Source organism: Nuphar pumila, chromosome 17 (genome assembly GCF_984573655.1).
Source record: "Nuphar pumila chromosome 17, dmNupPumi1.hap1.1, whole genome shotgun sequence".
In the NCBI taxonomy this organism is placed as follows: Eukaryota; Viridiplantae; Streptophyta; class Magnoliopsida; order Nymphaeales; family Nymphaeaceae; genus Nuphar; species Nuphar pumila.
The window spans coordinates 11,166,722-11,180,677 of NC_143265.1; the positions used below are offsets into that span (position 1 = coordinate 11,166,722).

At 37.0% G+C, this 13,956-nt stretch overlaps 1 protein-coding gene across 1 annotated transcript; it reads left to right on the forward strand.

The window, feature by feature from the left end:
* Positions 1–210: 210 nt before the first annotated feature.
* On the forward strand, positions 211–13,402 carry LOC149811626 (ubiquitin-conjugating enzyme E2 8-like). The gene is made up of 5 exons (XM_089992752.1): positions 211–247; positions 441–522; positions 12,672–12,799; positions 12,876–12,980; positions 13,055–13,402. Exons 2-5 carry the CDS (start codon positions 453–455, stop codon positions 13,196–13,198), a joined length of 447 nt encoding a protein of 148 aa, XP_089848878.1. The 5' UTR covers positions 211–247; positions 441–452; the 3' UTR covers positions 13,199–13,402.
* The last annotated feature ends 554 nt before the right edge of the window (positions 13,403–13,956 follow it).

Genomic DNA, 13,956 nt, shown 5'->3' on the forward strand with positions numbered 1-13,956 from the left:
ACGAACTAAACATGAGCTAAGCTACCGGTGGCTCATCTCATTTCTCAGGCCAGACATTATCTTTAATATTTGAAAATAGAGGCGGCTAAAGGTAAATTCAAATAATTAAGTGTTTATATTTAAATTATACATAAATTTTTAAAAGGTCTGCAAAACTGCACCGTTTATAAGAATTGGGGTCCGTCCAAAAGAGAAGTCTCTCTCTCTCTCTCTCTCTAAAAGAGAAGAAGCGAGAAGACGACGTGTGGTTCGTGAAATTTCCTCGAGGAACTCTTACTTCTCTTTAGGCGTTTGAGTTATTTTCCTTGGTTTCTGATTCGTTTCGTTTCTTGGGTTTTCTTTTTCTTTTCTCTTTTGCCTCTTTCTCGTGAGATACTGAGAGAGCTCTCTGTTTTTCTTTCCTTCTTTTTCTTTTTTCGCTTTTTCTGCGATTATTTTAGGGATTTTGATCGATGGCTTCCAAGAGAATTCTGAAGGAATTCAAGGACCTGCAGAAGGATCCTCCTGTCTCTTGTAGCGCAGGTTATACTCTCTCTGACGATTTTAGGGTTTTCTTTTCTTTCCTTTTTCGTTTTCCTCTATCTACCTTCGATACCATTCGCCCTTTTCTTGGCGTTTTAGATTTTTTGGTTTTTGCTGCACGTTTTTAACCGATCTTTCTTCGTTATGATCGGCGTGCACGAGTTTAGTTCTGCGTTTTGTTTGAAATATGGGGTTTTGCGTTCCGTTCTTTCCTTTTTGTTTGGTTGCTAAAACGTAATGCTTTATTGGCTAGTTTGGGTGTCCGTTGTTCTTTATAAGATGAGCAAAGGCGTTTACAAAAGAAAGCAGGGGCATCCTGCAGAATGGGTTGTGTGATTTACAGGGAGAGATTTGGATGCATGGTGTTCAGAAGTTTTTTGTAGCGTAAATATGAATGTACGTGGAATTTGAAATAAAGCGATTCGGAACTTGGCTGTTGATGACAGACGTGGGCTTTAGAAGACAGCCCTATGATCTTGTGTGCTTCCTATAACCACATTCCAATGAGAAAACAAATTTGGTTACGATTGTGTTTGCCCTGGGTACATTCTGGGCAATTCAGGAGAGCATGGCATCAAGAATAGGCAAAGCGTGGTGTTCCTTTATAGCTCTTGCGATGACCGAACACTATAATAGATGGGTTGCTCTCACCCTCGATCTGGATTCTAAGAAATGAGATTAGTGGCACAATTGCATGTCCTACATGAGCCCTAGTATACCATCCATGCCAAGACTTTAATCTTGGATTGTGGATGTCTGCTCGGATCATTTGGGTCAGTGGAGGTGGAGAAGCCTGGAAGGAAGAATGAGCTGGTCTGAAAATAAATAGATAAATTGCCTATCGAGGATTAGGATATTGGTTGGGACCACATTGATGGCTTTATTTGAAATTGGCCTTTCTTTTTCCCCTTTAACGTTATTTCTTTTTCGATGTGTTTTCTTTATTTATTTTCTATTTTACTGAAGGTTTTCAGGTTTTCAGTTATATGGTATGGTATATTCTGTCTTATGAGTGTGCTTCACTATATAGACATGTATTTGACTATTTATTATTCCAGTCTTGTACATTTGTGATTCTTAATGGTTCCACTAATCTTGATTCTCATCAACTATTGTGCAAATATTATAATTTTGGTACTGATATTAGTTACTTTGTTTGTTTATCATCATTTGTATAATTATTTTATTTTATGTTTTTCTTTATGTGTTATTTGCATATTACAGAAGTTTGTGTGATTATATAGTTCAATAACACTTTTGACGTGATTTTTGCTGGTAGATTTGTATATTGACTGTGTCTAATTTGGTGTGATTTGCCACATAGTGCTTTCTTACCTTGTGACTTGTCTATGTTATGATACTGTATTCTCACAATTGTCTTTATTTCATAAAAGATGGAAAAGTACATCTTGCCCAATGGAGTATGGACTACTTGATTTACCAGGAGAGTTTGCTGATTGCTACAAATGAATTTTCAAATAGAATTTAGTTGATTGCTCTATTGAGGACAATAAGATAGCTGAAGGGGGTGACTAGCAAGAAGACATTGATGGTTGGCCTTCTTCCTAGTATCTAAACTAGTTCTAGAATGTGATTTTGATTTTTGAGCTTGTTAAGTACTATGCTGACCTCCAAATTCCCAAGAAATAGGAGTTTATCAACCTAACACAAGAAGTCTATGTCACAGTGACACTTCACTTAGCATGTGTAGTATCGACACAACAACACACTGAGACACTTTAGGGACACAATAAGACACTTCATCGACATAATCAAACTAGATTCACGCAGAGCTATGTCACATGGATACACCATTTTGCTATCTGTATTGTGTTCCCTTGTATACTAGTCGTATTAAAAGCTTCATAAAAATGGCCGTATCCCCGTATCGGAAGTCGTATCCATGTGGCATAAACATACAATCTATGTAGTCAAATGCTGTAGGCGGTGTCTAGGCGGCGAGCTCCTACAAAGATTAGTCAGGGACTAGGCGATACACCAATTAAAAAAATAAAAAAATACATAAAATATAGAAACAAACTGCAAAAATTAATAATAAACATGCATACAAATCAACAGTAAGCAATAGACAAAAAACTAACATGTCAAACACTGTAAAACAGAATCATGCATTCAAAGAAACATTTTAGAAATCAGAATATATAAAGAATCAAACATATTACATATATATAAATAACAAGATCATCTTATTAAGATGTATACATAATATATCAACTAAAGCAAGCAACAAATACTTTAACAGAATCATGTGCATTCAAAGAAACATTTCAAAAACATGATATATAAAAAATTAAAAACAGAAAATCATATACTTACACAAAATACATAACATGCTTTGATCGAACCATAAAATAAAAAAAAAATCATGCCTTCATACTTTTACAGAAAAAAGATGTATACTAACACAAATTTCATAACATGCCTTAATAGAAGCATGCTTTTAAAACAAGCATTAAGGAAAACAGAAAAATATAGATTCTCTCTCATTCAACCGAAAAAAAATAGAAGAAGAACAAGAAGAGGAGGGGGAGGCAGCTCGGGCAGGAGGAAAAGAAGATCAGGGAAGAAGAAGAGGGGAGAGGGAGGAAATGAAAAATAAGAGGAAGAAGAAGAGAAGGAAAAGAATAAGAAGGGGGGAGACAGGAGGAAGAAGAAGAGAGAGAGAGAGGCATACTTGGGGTTCGACTGCCAGCTGCACACGGTTGTTGTCTTCGTAGCTTTCAGAAGAAGAAAAGGAAAAGAAGAACATGAGAGAAGGGAAGAAGAAGAAGAAGAAGAGGGGAGATGGGAGGAAAAGAAAAGGAAGAGGAAGAAGAAGGGAAGGGAAGGAAAAGAATAAGAAGAGGGGGGACGGGAGGAAGAAGAAGAGAGAGAGAGAGACATACCTGGGGTCCGACTGCCAGTTGTGCACAAGTGTGAAGAAGAAGAAGAAGAAGAAGAAAAGGTGAAGAAAGGGGGAGGGAAGAAGAAGAGCAGAGGAGGGGGGAGAGAAGCGTACCTAGAGGTGGAAGGCGATGACGGTGAGTGAGGGTGACGGCAGACGGTGGGCGAGCATGTGAGAGAGAGCGAGAGAACTAGAGAGAAAAAGAAAGAGAGGGAAAAAAAGGTTTATAACCCTCCCCCTCCCGTGTTTTCATATAAAAAAATTTCTTGCCCTCGCGCCTAGGTGAGGGCAAGTTAGGCGTCGACTAGGTGCCTAGTCGGCACCTAGTTAGGAAAAAAAGACCTTTTTTTTAAACCTAGGAATCTGGTCAATTCCTTGGTTTCTTGTTGCCTAGTCGGCACTTTTCACCACATAGCATACAATCAACATTATGTCATTAATTTTATCTATTTTCTTTTATGATTTTATTTATTTCATATCAATGTTGTGAAAAGCGTTGAGGCATAGCGAGGTGCTCCACCAAAAATGAAGTGTGGCGTAAGCCTCGAGCCATAAAGCATATGCCTCAAAAATATATTTTTGAAAACTTAAAAAAAAATTAGAAAAATATCTAAAAATACAAATAAATAAAAGAAATACTTTATTTATGAATCTGCAATCAATAAGAAATAAAAATCTCAAATAAACACAAAAAAATATGAGATTAACATGTAAAAGTGACATTAATGCAACAACTTGATCTATATAAGTATCTAACAAATAAAATATGAGCATTCAATAAAAAAATAAGTAAGATTTGGCATATACAATTGAATTTTACATTTAACATGTTTATTTTGCTCAATTAAAGATAAATTGATGATAGCCCTATTAACAGATGTAAATGAAACAGTAAACCTCCGGTAACCACATTCAGAACTTGTATTTTGCATGGTTATAAACCAAAGAAAAATGAAAAAAGTATTGCTTTAATACACTAGCTCATAAAAAACTGCATTTACAATAATATGTCCAAAAAGAAAAATGTTCACAATGTGAAAATATCTCAAAAGAGATAATGTGCAAAAGAAGCACCACCTCCACGAAGGAATATGTGCACAAAGGCACAAGAACACTTAGAACAAAATGTACATAAGGTACAAATGAAGAACAAAGGCACAAGAACACTTAGAACAAAATGTACACAAGGTACAAATGAAGAACACAAATGCCAAAATATAAAGAATTTTATTGAACAATTGGAGAACAATGCTCTAAGCATTAAATACATTTATGAGAGGGGTTCACCCCTATTTATACTAAAGAGGGACCCTTGGAGGGGCTCCCACTAGACGTTGGAGCCCCTCCAACGGTTAGAAATCTAACCATTGGAGTGTTGGACCCCCTCCAAGAGTTGACAAAGTCAACAAGAAAGAAAAGAAAAGAAGAAAAAAGGAAAAGAAAAAACGAAAAAATGTACAAACATATTCACTAATGTGAATATGTGCAAAAGAGGAAAATGCTGAAATACCCTTGGGGGTTATATGATGTGAAATATATATATATATATATATATATATATATATATATATATATATATATATATATATATATATATATATATATATATAAAATAGAGATGCAATTTAATACCCTCCCTCAAACTTAGGGCGCAATGACCGAGAGTTTGCCGAGAAGAAAGTTGAATCCTGGAGAGCAGAGCGCCTTGGTGAAGAAATCTATCAACTGATACTCTGAGGTCACGTAAGGAAGATCTATAACTTTTTGCAAATATGCTTCTCTAACATATTGACAGTCCATCTCAATATGCTTTGTGTGATCATGGAACGTGTGATTTTTAGTAATGTAGATTGCACTTTTATTATCACAACATAACTTTGTGGGTCCTTGAACCTGAATCCCCATGTCTTGTAGCAGTTGATGAATCCACACAATTTTCATGGTTGTAGAAGCCGTGACTCGATATTCTGCTTTGGTGGATGATAGACACCTTTTGCTGTTTCTTACATCTCCATGAGATCAGGGATTTACCTAGAAAAATACAAAAGCCTGTAGTGGAGTGCCGATTATTTGGGCCACCTCCCCAATCAGAGTCAGTACATGCAATTAAATTTAACTCAAAAGATGAGGAAAGAAAACCTCCCTTGTTTAAGGTTTTCCTTATGTATCCGACAATTTGGAGAACGATGCCCATATGGACGGATGTAGGAGCATGTTGGAATTGGCTTGCGGTGTGCACAACATGCGAGATGTCGGGCCTTGTGATGCTAAGATATATTAGAGACCCCACAAGTTGCTGGTAGGGAGTAAGATCCTCTAAAGGAATCCCATCATTGATCTTCATTTTTTATCCCACAATTTCAGGGGTCTCATAGATTTTATCATCAGAAATACCTGATCTGTCAAGAATCTCACACGCTAGTTTAGTTTGAGACAAGAAATAACCTCTACGAGAGTAGACTACCTCTATACCAAGAAAGTATGTCAAATACCCCAAGTTTGACATTTCAAACCTTTCTTTTAAAGTGGTTTTAATACTTTTGATGCCCTTTATGTCACTACCTGTTATCAACATGTCATCAACATACAACAGTAAAATCATAATTCCTGCATTAGACCTTTTGACAAATAGAGCAGTGTCAGTGTAGCATGAAGTAAAACTCTCTTGAATCATAACTTCATTAAATCGATCTTACCAAGCCTTAGAGGCTTGTTTTAAACCATAGAGCGCTTTTTGCAAACGAAGGACTTTTTTCTTTGGTACGTCCATGCCAGGAGGAGCGTTCATGTAAACTTCTTCATTAAGATCCCCATTTAAAAAAATATTTTTTAACATCCATTTGGTAAATGTTTCATTTTTTAATAGATGCAATGGTAATCAAACATCTTGCAGTGACCATCCGAGTAATGGGGGCAAAGGTTTCTTCGTAATCAATATTGTATTATTGACTATATCATTTTGCGACAAGAAGGGCTTTATATCTTTCAAGAGTGCCATCACTCTTGGTTTTGACTTTAAAAACCCATCTACATCCTATTGATTTCTTTCATTTTGGAAGATATTGAAAGATCCAAGTTTTGACTTTGTTGAGGGCTCTAAGTTCGTTATCCATGGTGTCCCTCCATTCTATCATTTTCTTAGCTGCTTCAAAATTCATAGGCTCTTGATATGAGTGAATGTCACTAAGACATGCCCTATGTTTTAGAGAAAAAGACTCATAGGATATAAATCTAGAAGGATTTTTCCTAGATCTTTTGGTTCTTCGATAGTGGTGGGAAGGTTCACTAGGGTCACTATACTTCTCTATTGCACTTCTAAAGGTACTTTTATCTCTATGTGTATAGGTAATTGGTTCAACTATTATTTCTTCTTCATGTTGGATGGGTTGTGGAATACTTTCACTTGTGTCATCATCCTCATTTAATTCATTATCGCTAAAAAAATCCTCGTTCCTAGATAATAACTCAAACAAAAAAGAGTAATCAGCATTATCTTCATGAGTTTTATGTTCTTCAAAACCACTCATATTTTCTAAAAATGTTACGTTTCTTGAAACATATAGTTTGTCATTTTTAATATCATAACACCTAAATCCTTTTTGTGTTTCCAAATATCCCAAAAATGCATAAGGAATAGCTTTGGGAGATAGTTTATAATTCTTGTCGGTGACAACAAAACATTTACAACAAAAAATCCTTAGTCTATTGTAGTTGAGTTCCTTTTTATACAAGGTTTTAAAAAGGGGATATTTGATTCAAAAATTTGGATGGAAGTCTATTTATGAGATAAACCGATGCAAGAGCCGTTTCGGCCCAAAATCTTTTTGAAATTTTTTGAGAAATGAGTAAGGTCCTTGTAGTTTCTATTATATGTCTATGTTTTTGTTTGGCTAATCCATTTTGTTGAGGTGTTTTTGGGCAAGACATTTGATGAACAATTCCATTATTTTCAATGTAACTTTTGAAATCATTTGAAAGAATTCTCCCTCGGAATCGGTTCTAAAAATTTGTAATTTACTATTAAATTGATTTTGTATCTATCATATGAAAAACCTTAAAGGTAGAAAAAAGCACATGTTTATGTTTGAGGAAGTAAATCCAACTATATCTTGAGAAATCATCAACATAAATAACATAATATGAAAAATCTCTCTTAGACACTACGGGTGCCGGTCCTCATACATCCGAATGCACAATTTCAAAAGGCTTAGATGAAAACATAGTTCTTTGTCCAAAAGGTAAGCTTCTCATTTTACCAAGAATACAATTATTACAATTGAAATTGTCTTTACATAAAGTTTTAGCAAAATGTAAATAAGAGAGTTTGTCAATATTTGGATGCCCAAGGCGTTTATGCCAAACATTTATATCTTTATGTTGGGCAATATTACAAAAAGATTGTTTTGGAATTTGAAGAAATTCCATAAAGTATAGATCTCCCTTCCTAGAGCCTTCCCCAATCAACTTCTCGGACCGGCGATCATGTATCCAACATTTATTTGATGATAACTTGATCACACCCATGATCCGATAGTTGAGGGACGGAAAGCAAATTTAAATTTAGTTTTGGGATAAATCTAACTTTAGGAATAAAAAAATTTTGTCTTTCAAAATCTCTAATTCCTTTTATTTCAAGAGAAGCCTCATCTACGGTAGAGACAAAAGGAGGTGATTTTTTTTTTTAGTATTTAGAAAGAACAAAAACATTTGGAGTCATATGAAAGGATGCACCCGAGTCTAAGAGCCAAAGAGTCTTACTGGAAGGAGAGAAAGTGGTCATGGCGGCTTCGGAGACGGATCCCTTGAGGAGAGGTTGAAGAGCTTCCATGATTTGATTTAGAGACAAAAGAGACAAAATAGCATTGTTGGAAGTTGAAGGTCCTTCCTCCTTGGTTGGTTGGAAAGTTGGAGATATAGCCACCATCTTTTTTCATTTAGGACATACCGGTTTAATGTGTCTCGGTTCTTTGCAAAAGTAGCATATGATTTTACTATAATCTCTTCTTCCATAATGCCCACCATTTTCTCTTCCTCCTTGACTTTTATTGAATTGAAGGGGTTTATATGTTTTGACATTATTTCTCGGTCTTGAGACGGCATAAGCACCCTCATCCTCATCCTTAGAAGGAATGGCCAACACACTTAGATTGGTTTTATTCATCCCCAATCTAGTTTCTTCTCCACTTATTTTGGTAAGCACATCTTCCAATGGAGGAGAAGACAAAAGAGAGGACGTAGTTTGTTCAAACTCGGGTCTAAGCCCATTGAAAAAGTTGAAGAAGTGATCATCTTCTAATTGTTTGGCTCTCAATTCAATTGTCTCTCCACTCCATTTAGATTCTTGGAGAGCAAGTTCAACCCAAATCGTGGATAACTCGGCAAAGTATTTTCTAACGAACATTTCACCTTGTTGAAGAGTTAACGCCTTCTTTTGGAGATAATATTTATAGGACAAATCTCTTGAAGTATACATTCTTTCAATATACTCCCATACTTGAAAAGCTTTCTTGAACTTCAAAATATTGGCATTTATTTTCGTTTCAACAGAAGAAAAAAACCATGAAAGGATTTTGTAGTTCTTCATCTCCCATTTTCATGCCTTTTGTTGTATTTTTCAAAGGCTTTTTCTCTTTCTTCACCATCAAGGACTTTGATTTCACCCCTCTCAATAATGGTGATCTTAGGTTCGGGTTCGGGAATGGCTCCTTTGATGTATCCTCAAAGACCTTTCCCTTTAATGTGAGACTCCATATTACCGGTCCAAACATGGTAGTTTGAAAATGACTCTTTTTCACCCATTAGAGAGGAAAGATTGGAGGAAAAATACGTACCACAAAAGGACTTTTAAATCTTACTTGACGTAAAATCTTTCTAAAATAATGAAGAGAAGCCCCCATGCCTTTCACCAAGAAACCAAAGGCACGCTTTTCAAGGCACTTGCAAATACGAAGAATCACACAATCTTCAACCTTGCTTTGATACCGTGTGAAAATATCTCAAAAGGGATAATGTGCAAAACAAGCACCACATCCACAAAGGAATATGTGCATAAAGGCACAACACTTAGAACAAAATGTACACAAGGTACAAATGAAAAACACAAATGCCAAAATATAAAGAATTTTATTGAACAATTGGAGAACAATGCTCCAAGCATTGAATACATTTATGAGAGGGGTTCACCCCTATTTATACTAAAGAGGGACCCTTGGACGTTGGAGCCCCTCCAACGGTTAGAAATCTAACTGTTGGAGGGGTCCAACGTCTAGTGTTGGACCCCTTCCAAGAGTTGACAAAGTCAACAAGAAAGAAAAGAAAAGAAGAAAAAAAGGAAAAAGGAAAAAATGTACAAACATATTCACTAACGTGAATATGCGGAAAATACCGAAATACCCTTGGGGGTTAATGAAATTGCTAGAAGAATAGTCGAACAGAGAGAAAGTGACGAGAGAGAGACGAAAGGCTGAGAGACATGAGAGAGAGAGAGAGAGAGATGGGAGAGAGTGACTAGACAAAGAGATATAAGAGACATGAGATACTGATGGAGAGAGAGATGAGAGACAAACAAAGAGAGAGAGACGAGACAAAGAGTGTACCTCTCAGCAGAGAGAGATAACGAGAGGGAGAGATGAGAGAGGCGGCATCTCTCGCTCTTCTTCCTTTCGGCAAAGAGAGAGAGAGAGAGAGAGAGAGAGAGAGAGAGAGAGAGACCCTAATTAGTGTCGGGTTTCTCCCTTAATTTGGGTCAAAGCCCCCATTTGACCTGACAGGTCTGAGGCGTGCGCCTCGCTCTGAGGCATATGCCTCATTGCGTACGCCTCAGGGAAATTATGCTATTTGGGCGCACCTCAATGCATGAGGGGCCTCCCCTTGCTGTGAGGCACGTCTTTTGCGCATTGAGGTGCTCTTTTCACAACACTTTCATATTCACTCGAGTTAATTTTCTTTTAAAATTTGTCATCAATTACATTACATTTCAATTTCAACTTAGTTTCATTATTTGATGTTCTTAAATTTAGTGATTTAAAATTGCTATTTTACACACACTTACATCTTTGTGTGTGCAGCCGTGTCCCTATGTCCTAATTTTTTGAAAATGATCATATCTAACTAAGCATATGGGTGTCGTGTCCCACATCTGTATTCATGTGACATAGCAAGAAGTAGCTATTATCTTGTTTTAGCTGTATCTTTAAGTCATTTTTTTGCTTGTTCCTGCTGTTGTCTTCTCACTTTCACTTATACTTAAGTGATTAATGTGTCATGCATCCAAGCATTTCTTAGATGCTCGCTTCACGCATCACTTCTTGGACTTCATTCTTATGCTGGTCTGTATGTTCCGACCTAGCAACTTTCAAATATTAATCCTAGTTTTTTTGGTTACTGGAATATTAATTTTTTTCCCAAGAATTTATCAAAAACAGTCATCCAGCCACTCACAAATGCTTGGTCCCAACTTCCATCCAGATTTCAGTTTCCAACTCCAAAGACAGGCCGATAGTATGTAATTTTGTAAAATAAGGTTAAACCACCAATTACCCTCTCTGCCCAACAGCCATCACCATTTAATAATTCATTAACCTGTCTAATCGATCTCCCTACTTTTAAAGTAATCTCCCCTAATCTGCATGGAGGGTGTGGTTCATCCTTTGTCTTTTGGATGCTCAGTGGTGAAAAAAACATGTTTTAATCTCTCTTTCATCCGCAGAATCCAAGAAAGCTATCTCCATTTCATTTCTCTTTGGATCTCCAGTCTTGGATGAGCTTTATGAGTTCAATGATTCTGCTGTGCGATTTATCATCTGAAACTTGCAGGCCCAGTCTCTTGTTGTTTCTGAAATTCAGCCAATTCGTCCTCCTAAAGCATGATATTGCTACAAAAGGTCTTGTCCTTGTATCTCCATTGGTGGATCATGCTTCTACAGCCATGCTTGAGGACTATTCTGTATATAGCCCGGTGGCCTTCCTGAGTTCCTCCATGATTCTCTGAGTCTACTAATGAAACATTCATGAGCCTTTCCCATTATGTCTGCATGTAATGTAAACCTATCGAACCTCTTCAGGGGGAGGATTCTCCCTCATGTTGGACCATGTGAAATAATTGCCTGCCAGGGAAACTTCCCTCATTTACCAATGATCAATAAACTCTTTGAATCTTCTCATATTTTCTTGCACAGGCAAGCGTGGAATCCTTGTGAGTATTTGTATGCCTGTATCCATCATAAACTGTTTTGACACATGATCCGTTGCCTGATGTAAACAAACTACCACACATAAAGATTAATATATTATACAGGCATCAGATTGTCTGTGTACAAAGATTTATTTGCATCGGCCTACATGCAACAATATTGTATAGGATCAGATTCATTAGACTGTGGACCACGGTCATGTGCTTGTGATTATCTGGGTAAAATGACAAATATTCTAATTCCTGGACTAGCTTGCAGTTAAATGAAATCTTGCATCACACGGAATTAATGTTATTAAGGGGAATTTGAGTTTTGCATAATTTGGGGATAGCTATGCCGTCCAGCTTTTAAGAGTTATTGGGTCACCTATAGGTGTTCCCAGTCACATTAAGTCATAATATTTTCTTCTAGATATCTCAAGGGAATCATACGACCATCCAGGTTACATGGATTAACACTAAATTAATTGATATAATGTGTAGGGTAATGGTCACTAATCAAATGTTGACCTCGGTCATTGACACCCCAAATTTGTTGCGAGTAGTTGGATGAGTTTATGGCTTCTTAGATTTGGCATAAGCAGTGATGATATCCTACCATTAATATCTGCTTCTCCAAAATTCTTTTGTAATTATAGTATATCTGGGCTTCGCCACCCCCAAAATTGTTTTCTAATTATAGTAGACCTAGGTTTCTCAAAAAATATTTTATCATCGGATTCTAATGTTTACTGTGTTCCTCTTCCTGCTACTGTTTGTTGCTACGTATACTCTGCTAATTTTGTGTGGTACTAAATAACTCTTTTTATGTTCCCTTCACCTTGTGATCATACCATGAGTTTTTGTCCTTCAGATTTTGACTTGTAACATGTTTTTCGTTGAGGAAATGCTCAATATACTCGGAATTACACACAAAGGACATGTACTGTTCAAACTTGCATGCTTGAGTTTGTGCACGGTTCTCTATGCCTTGGTCTCTCACATGATTTCGATATTTGAATAATTCAATCAAGATTGCAAAATCATTGTTTATTGTTCTTCCTGTACCTATAGGTCCTGTAGCAGAGGACATGTTCCACTGGCAAGCGACCATTATGGGACCTCCTGAAAGCCCCTATGCTGGTGGTGTGTTTCTTGTGACCATTCACTTCCCACCTGATTACCCATTCAAGCCACCAAAGGTAAAAAAAGAGGAAGACATATCCCTATCTTTAACATGTGAAAAAGATAGTATATGACTCCGCAATGCATATTCAGGTCTCTTTCCGCACCAAGGTCTTTCATCCAAACATCAATAGCAATGGGAGTATCTGCCTGGACATCCTGAAGGAGCAATGGAGCCCTGCACTAACCATATCCAAAGTATAAAATGTTTTTTTTTTCTTCTCTGCTTTGCTCATGAAAGTCTCTTAGTGTGCCCTGTATTCTTGCTGCAGGTTTTGCTGTCTATCTGTTCTCTTCTCACCGATCCGAACCCAGACGACCCACTGGTGCCCGAGATTGCGCACATGTACAAAACTGACAGGGCCAAGTATGAATCAACTGCGCGTAACTGGACCCAGAAGTATGCCATGGGATAGATGGTGACGTGGTTTACAAAGGGCTGCATTTGGTCTTTCTTCCATGAAAAGTTGTCCAGATCTTATGACCGAATAACTAAAGAAAGATGACTTGGGTGTCGCAAGTTGGATATGTGGAATTTATGTCCTGACTGTTTCATCGTGTTTAGTGATTTAAATGATCAGATGTGCATTCCCTTATAAAATGCTGATTATCTCCACCGATATATTTGCTTTTGCTCCTTAAATTTTACCTTCGTTCATAGCGCCGCGGATGCTCTACCTTCTCAAATAGATTTGATTTCTTTGTGTGAACCAAAGTATTCTAAAACTCAGTTTTACACTGCCGGCACAATGACCATATTTATGGCAGGCTGAGCCAGCGCTACTAGGTCGTCGGGACGGGTGCAGTTTCTTCAGGTTATAAATAAAAAATTTACTAAAACCGGGCCAGAAAAAATCAGTATGGATCGGCTTGGTGTTTTTTCAAAATTGTGAATATACCCATATTTTTATACACGGTAGCGATTTTTGGTAGGATTACAGCTTCTGGAAGTTTCCTTTAATCATTGTTTTGTGTCTAAGGTCTCTCTTGGGTTATTTTCACCCTGTGGAATTATTTAATTCCCCATAGTCTCTCTCTCTCTCTCTCTGTGTGTGTGTGTGTGTGGACATGAGAGATGGGTAGCATGAATATCCCATCTTCAATCAAATGCATTCCAGTCTCCATGTGTAACTTCTTAGATAACCAACAAACCATCTTGCTCGAAGGAAACGTT

Excerpts from the sequence above, each read along its gene's own strand:
- LOC149811626 (XM_089992752.1), top strand. The coding sequence starts at position 453 with ATGGCTTCCAAGAGAATTCTGAAGGAATTCAAGGACCTGCAGAAGGAT. Across the intron at positions 12,800-12,875 it reads ACCCATTCAAGCCACCAAAG|GTCTCTTTCCGCACCAAGGT; the intron begins GTAAAAAAAGAG and ends ATGCATATTCAG. Across the intron at positions 12,981-13,054 it reads CTGCACTAACCATATCCAAA|GTTTTGCTGTCTATCTGTTC; the intron begins GTATAAAATGTT and ends TTCTTGCTGCAG.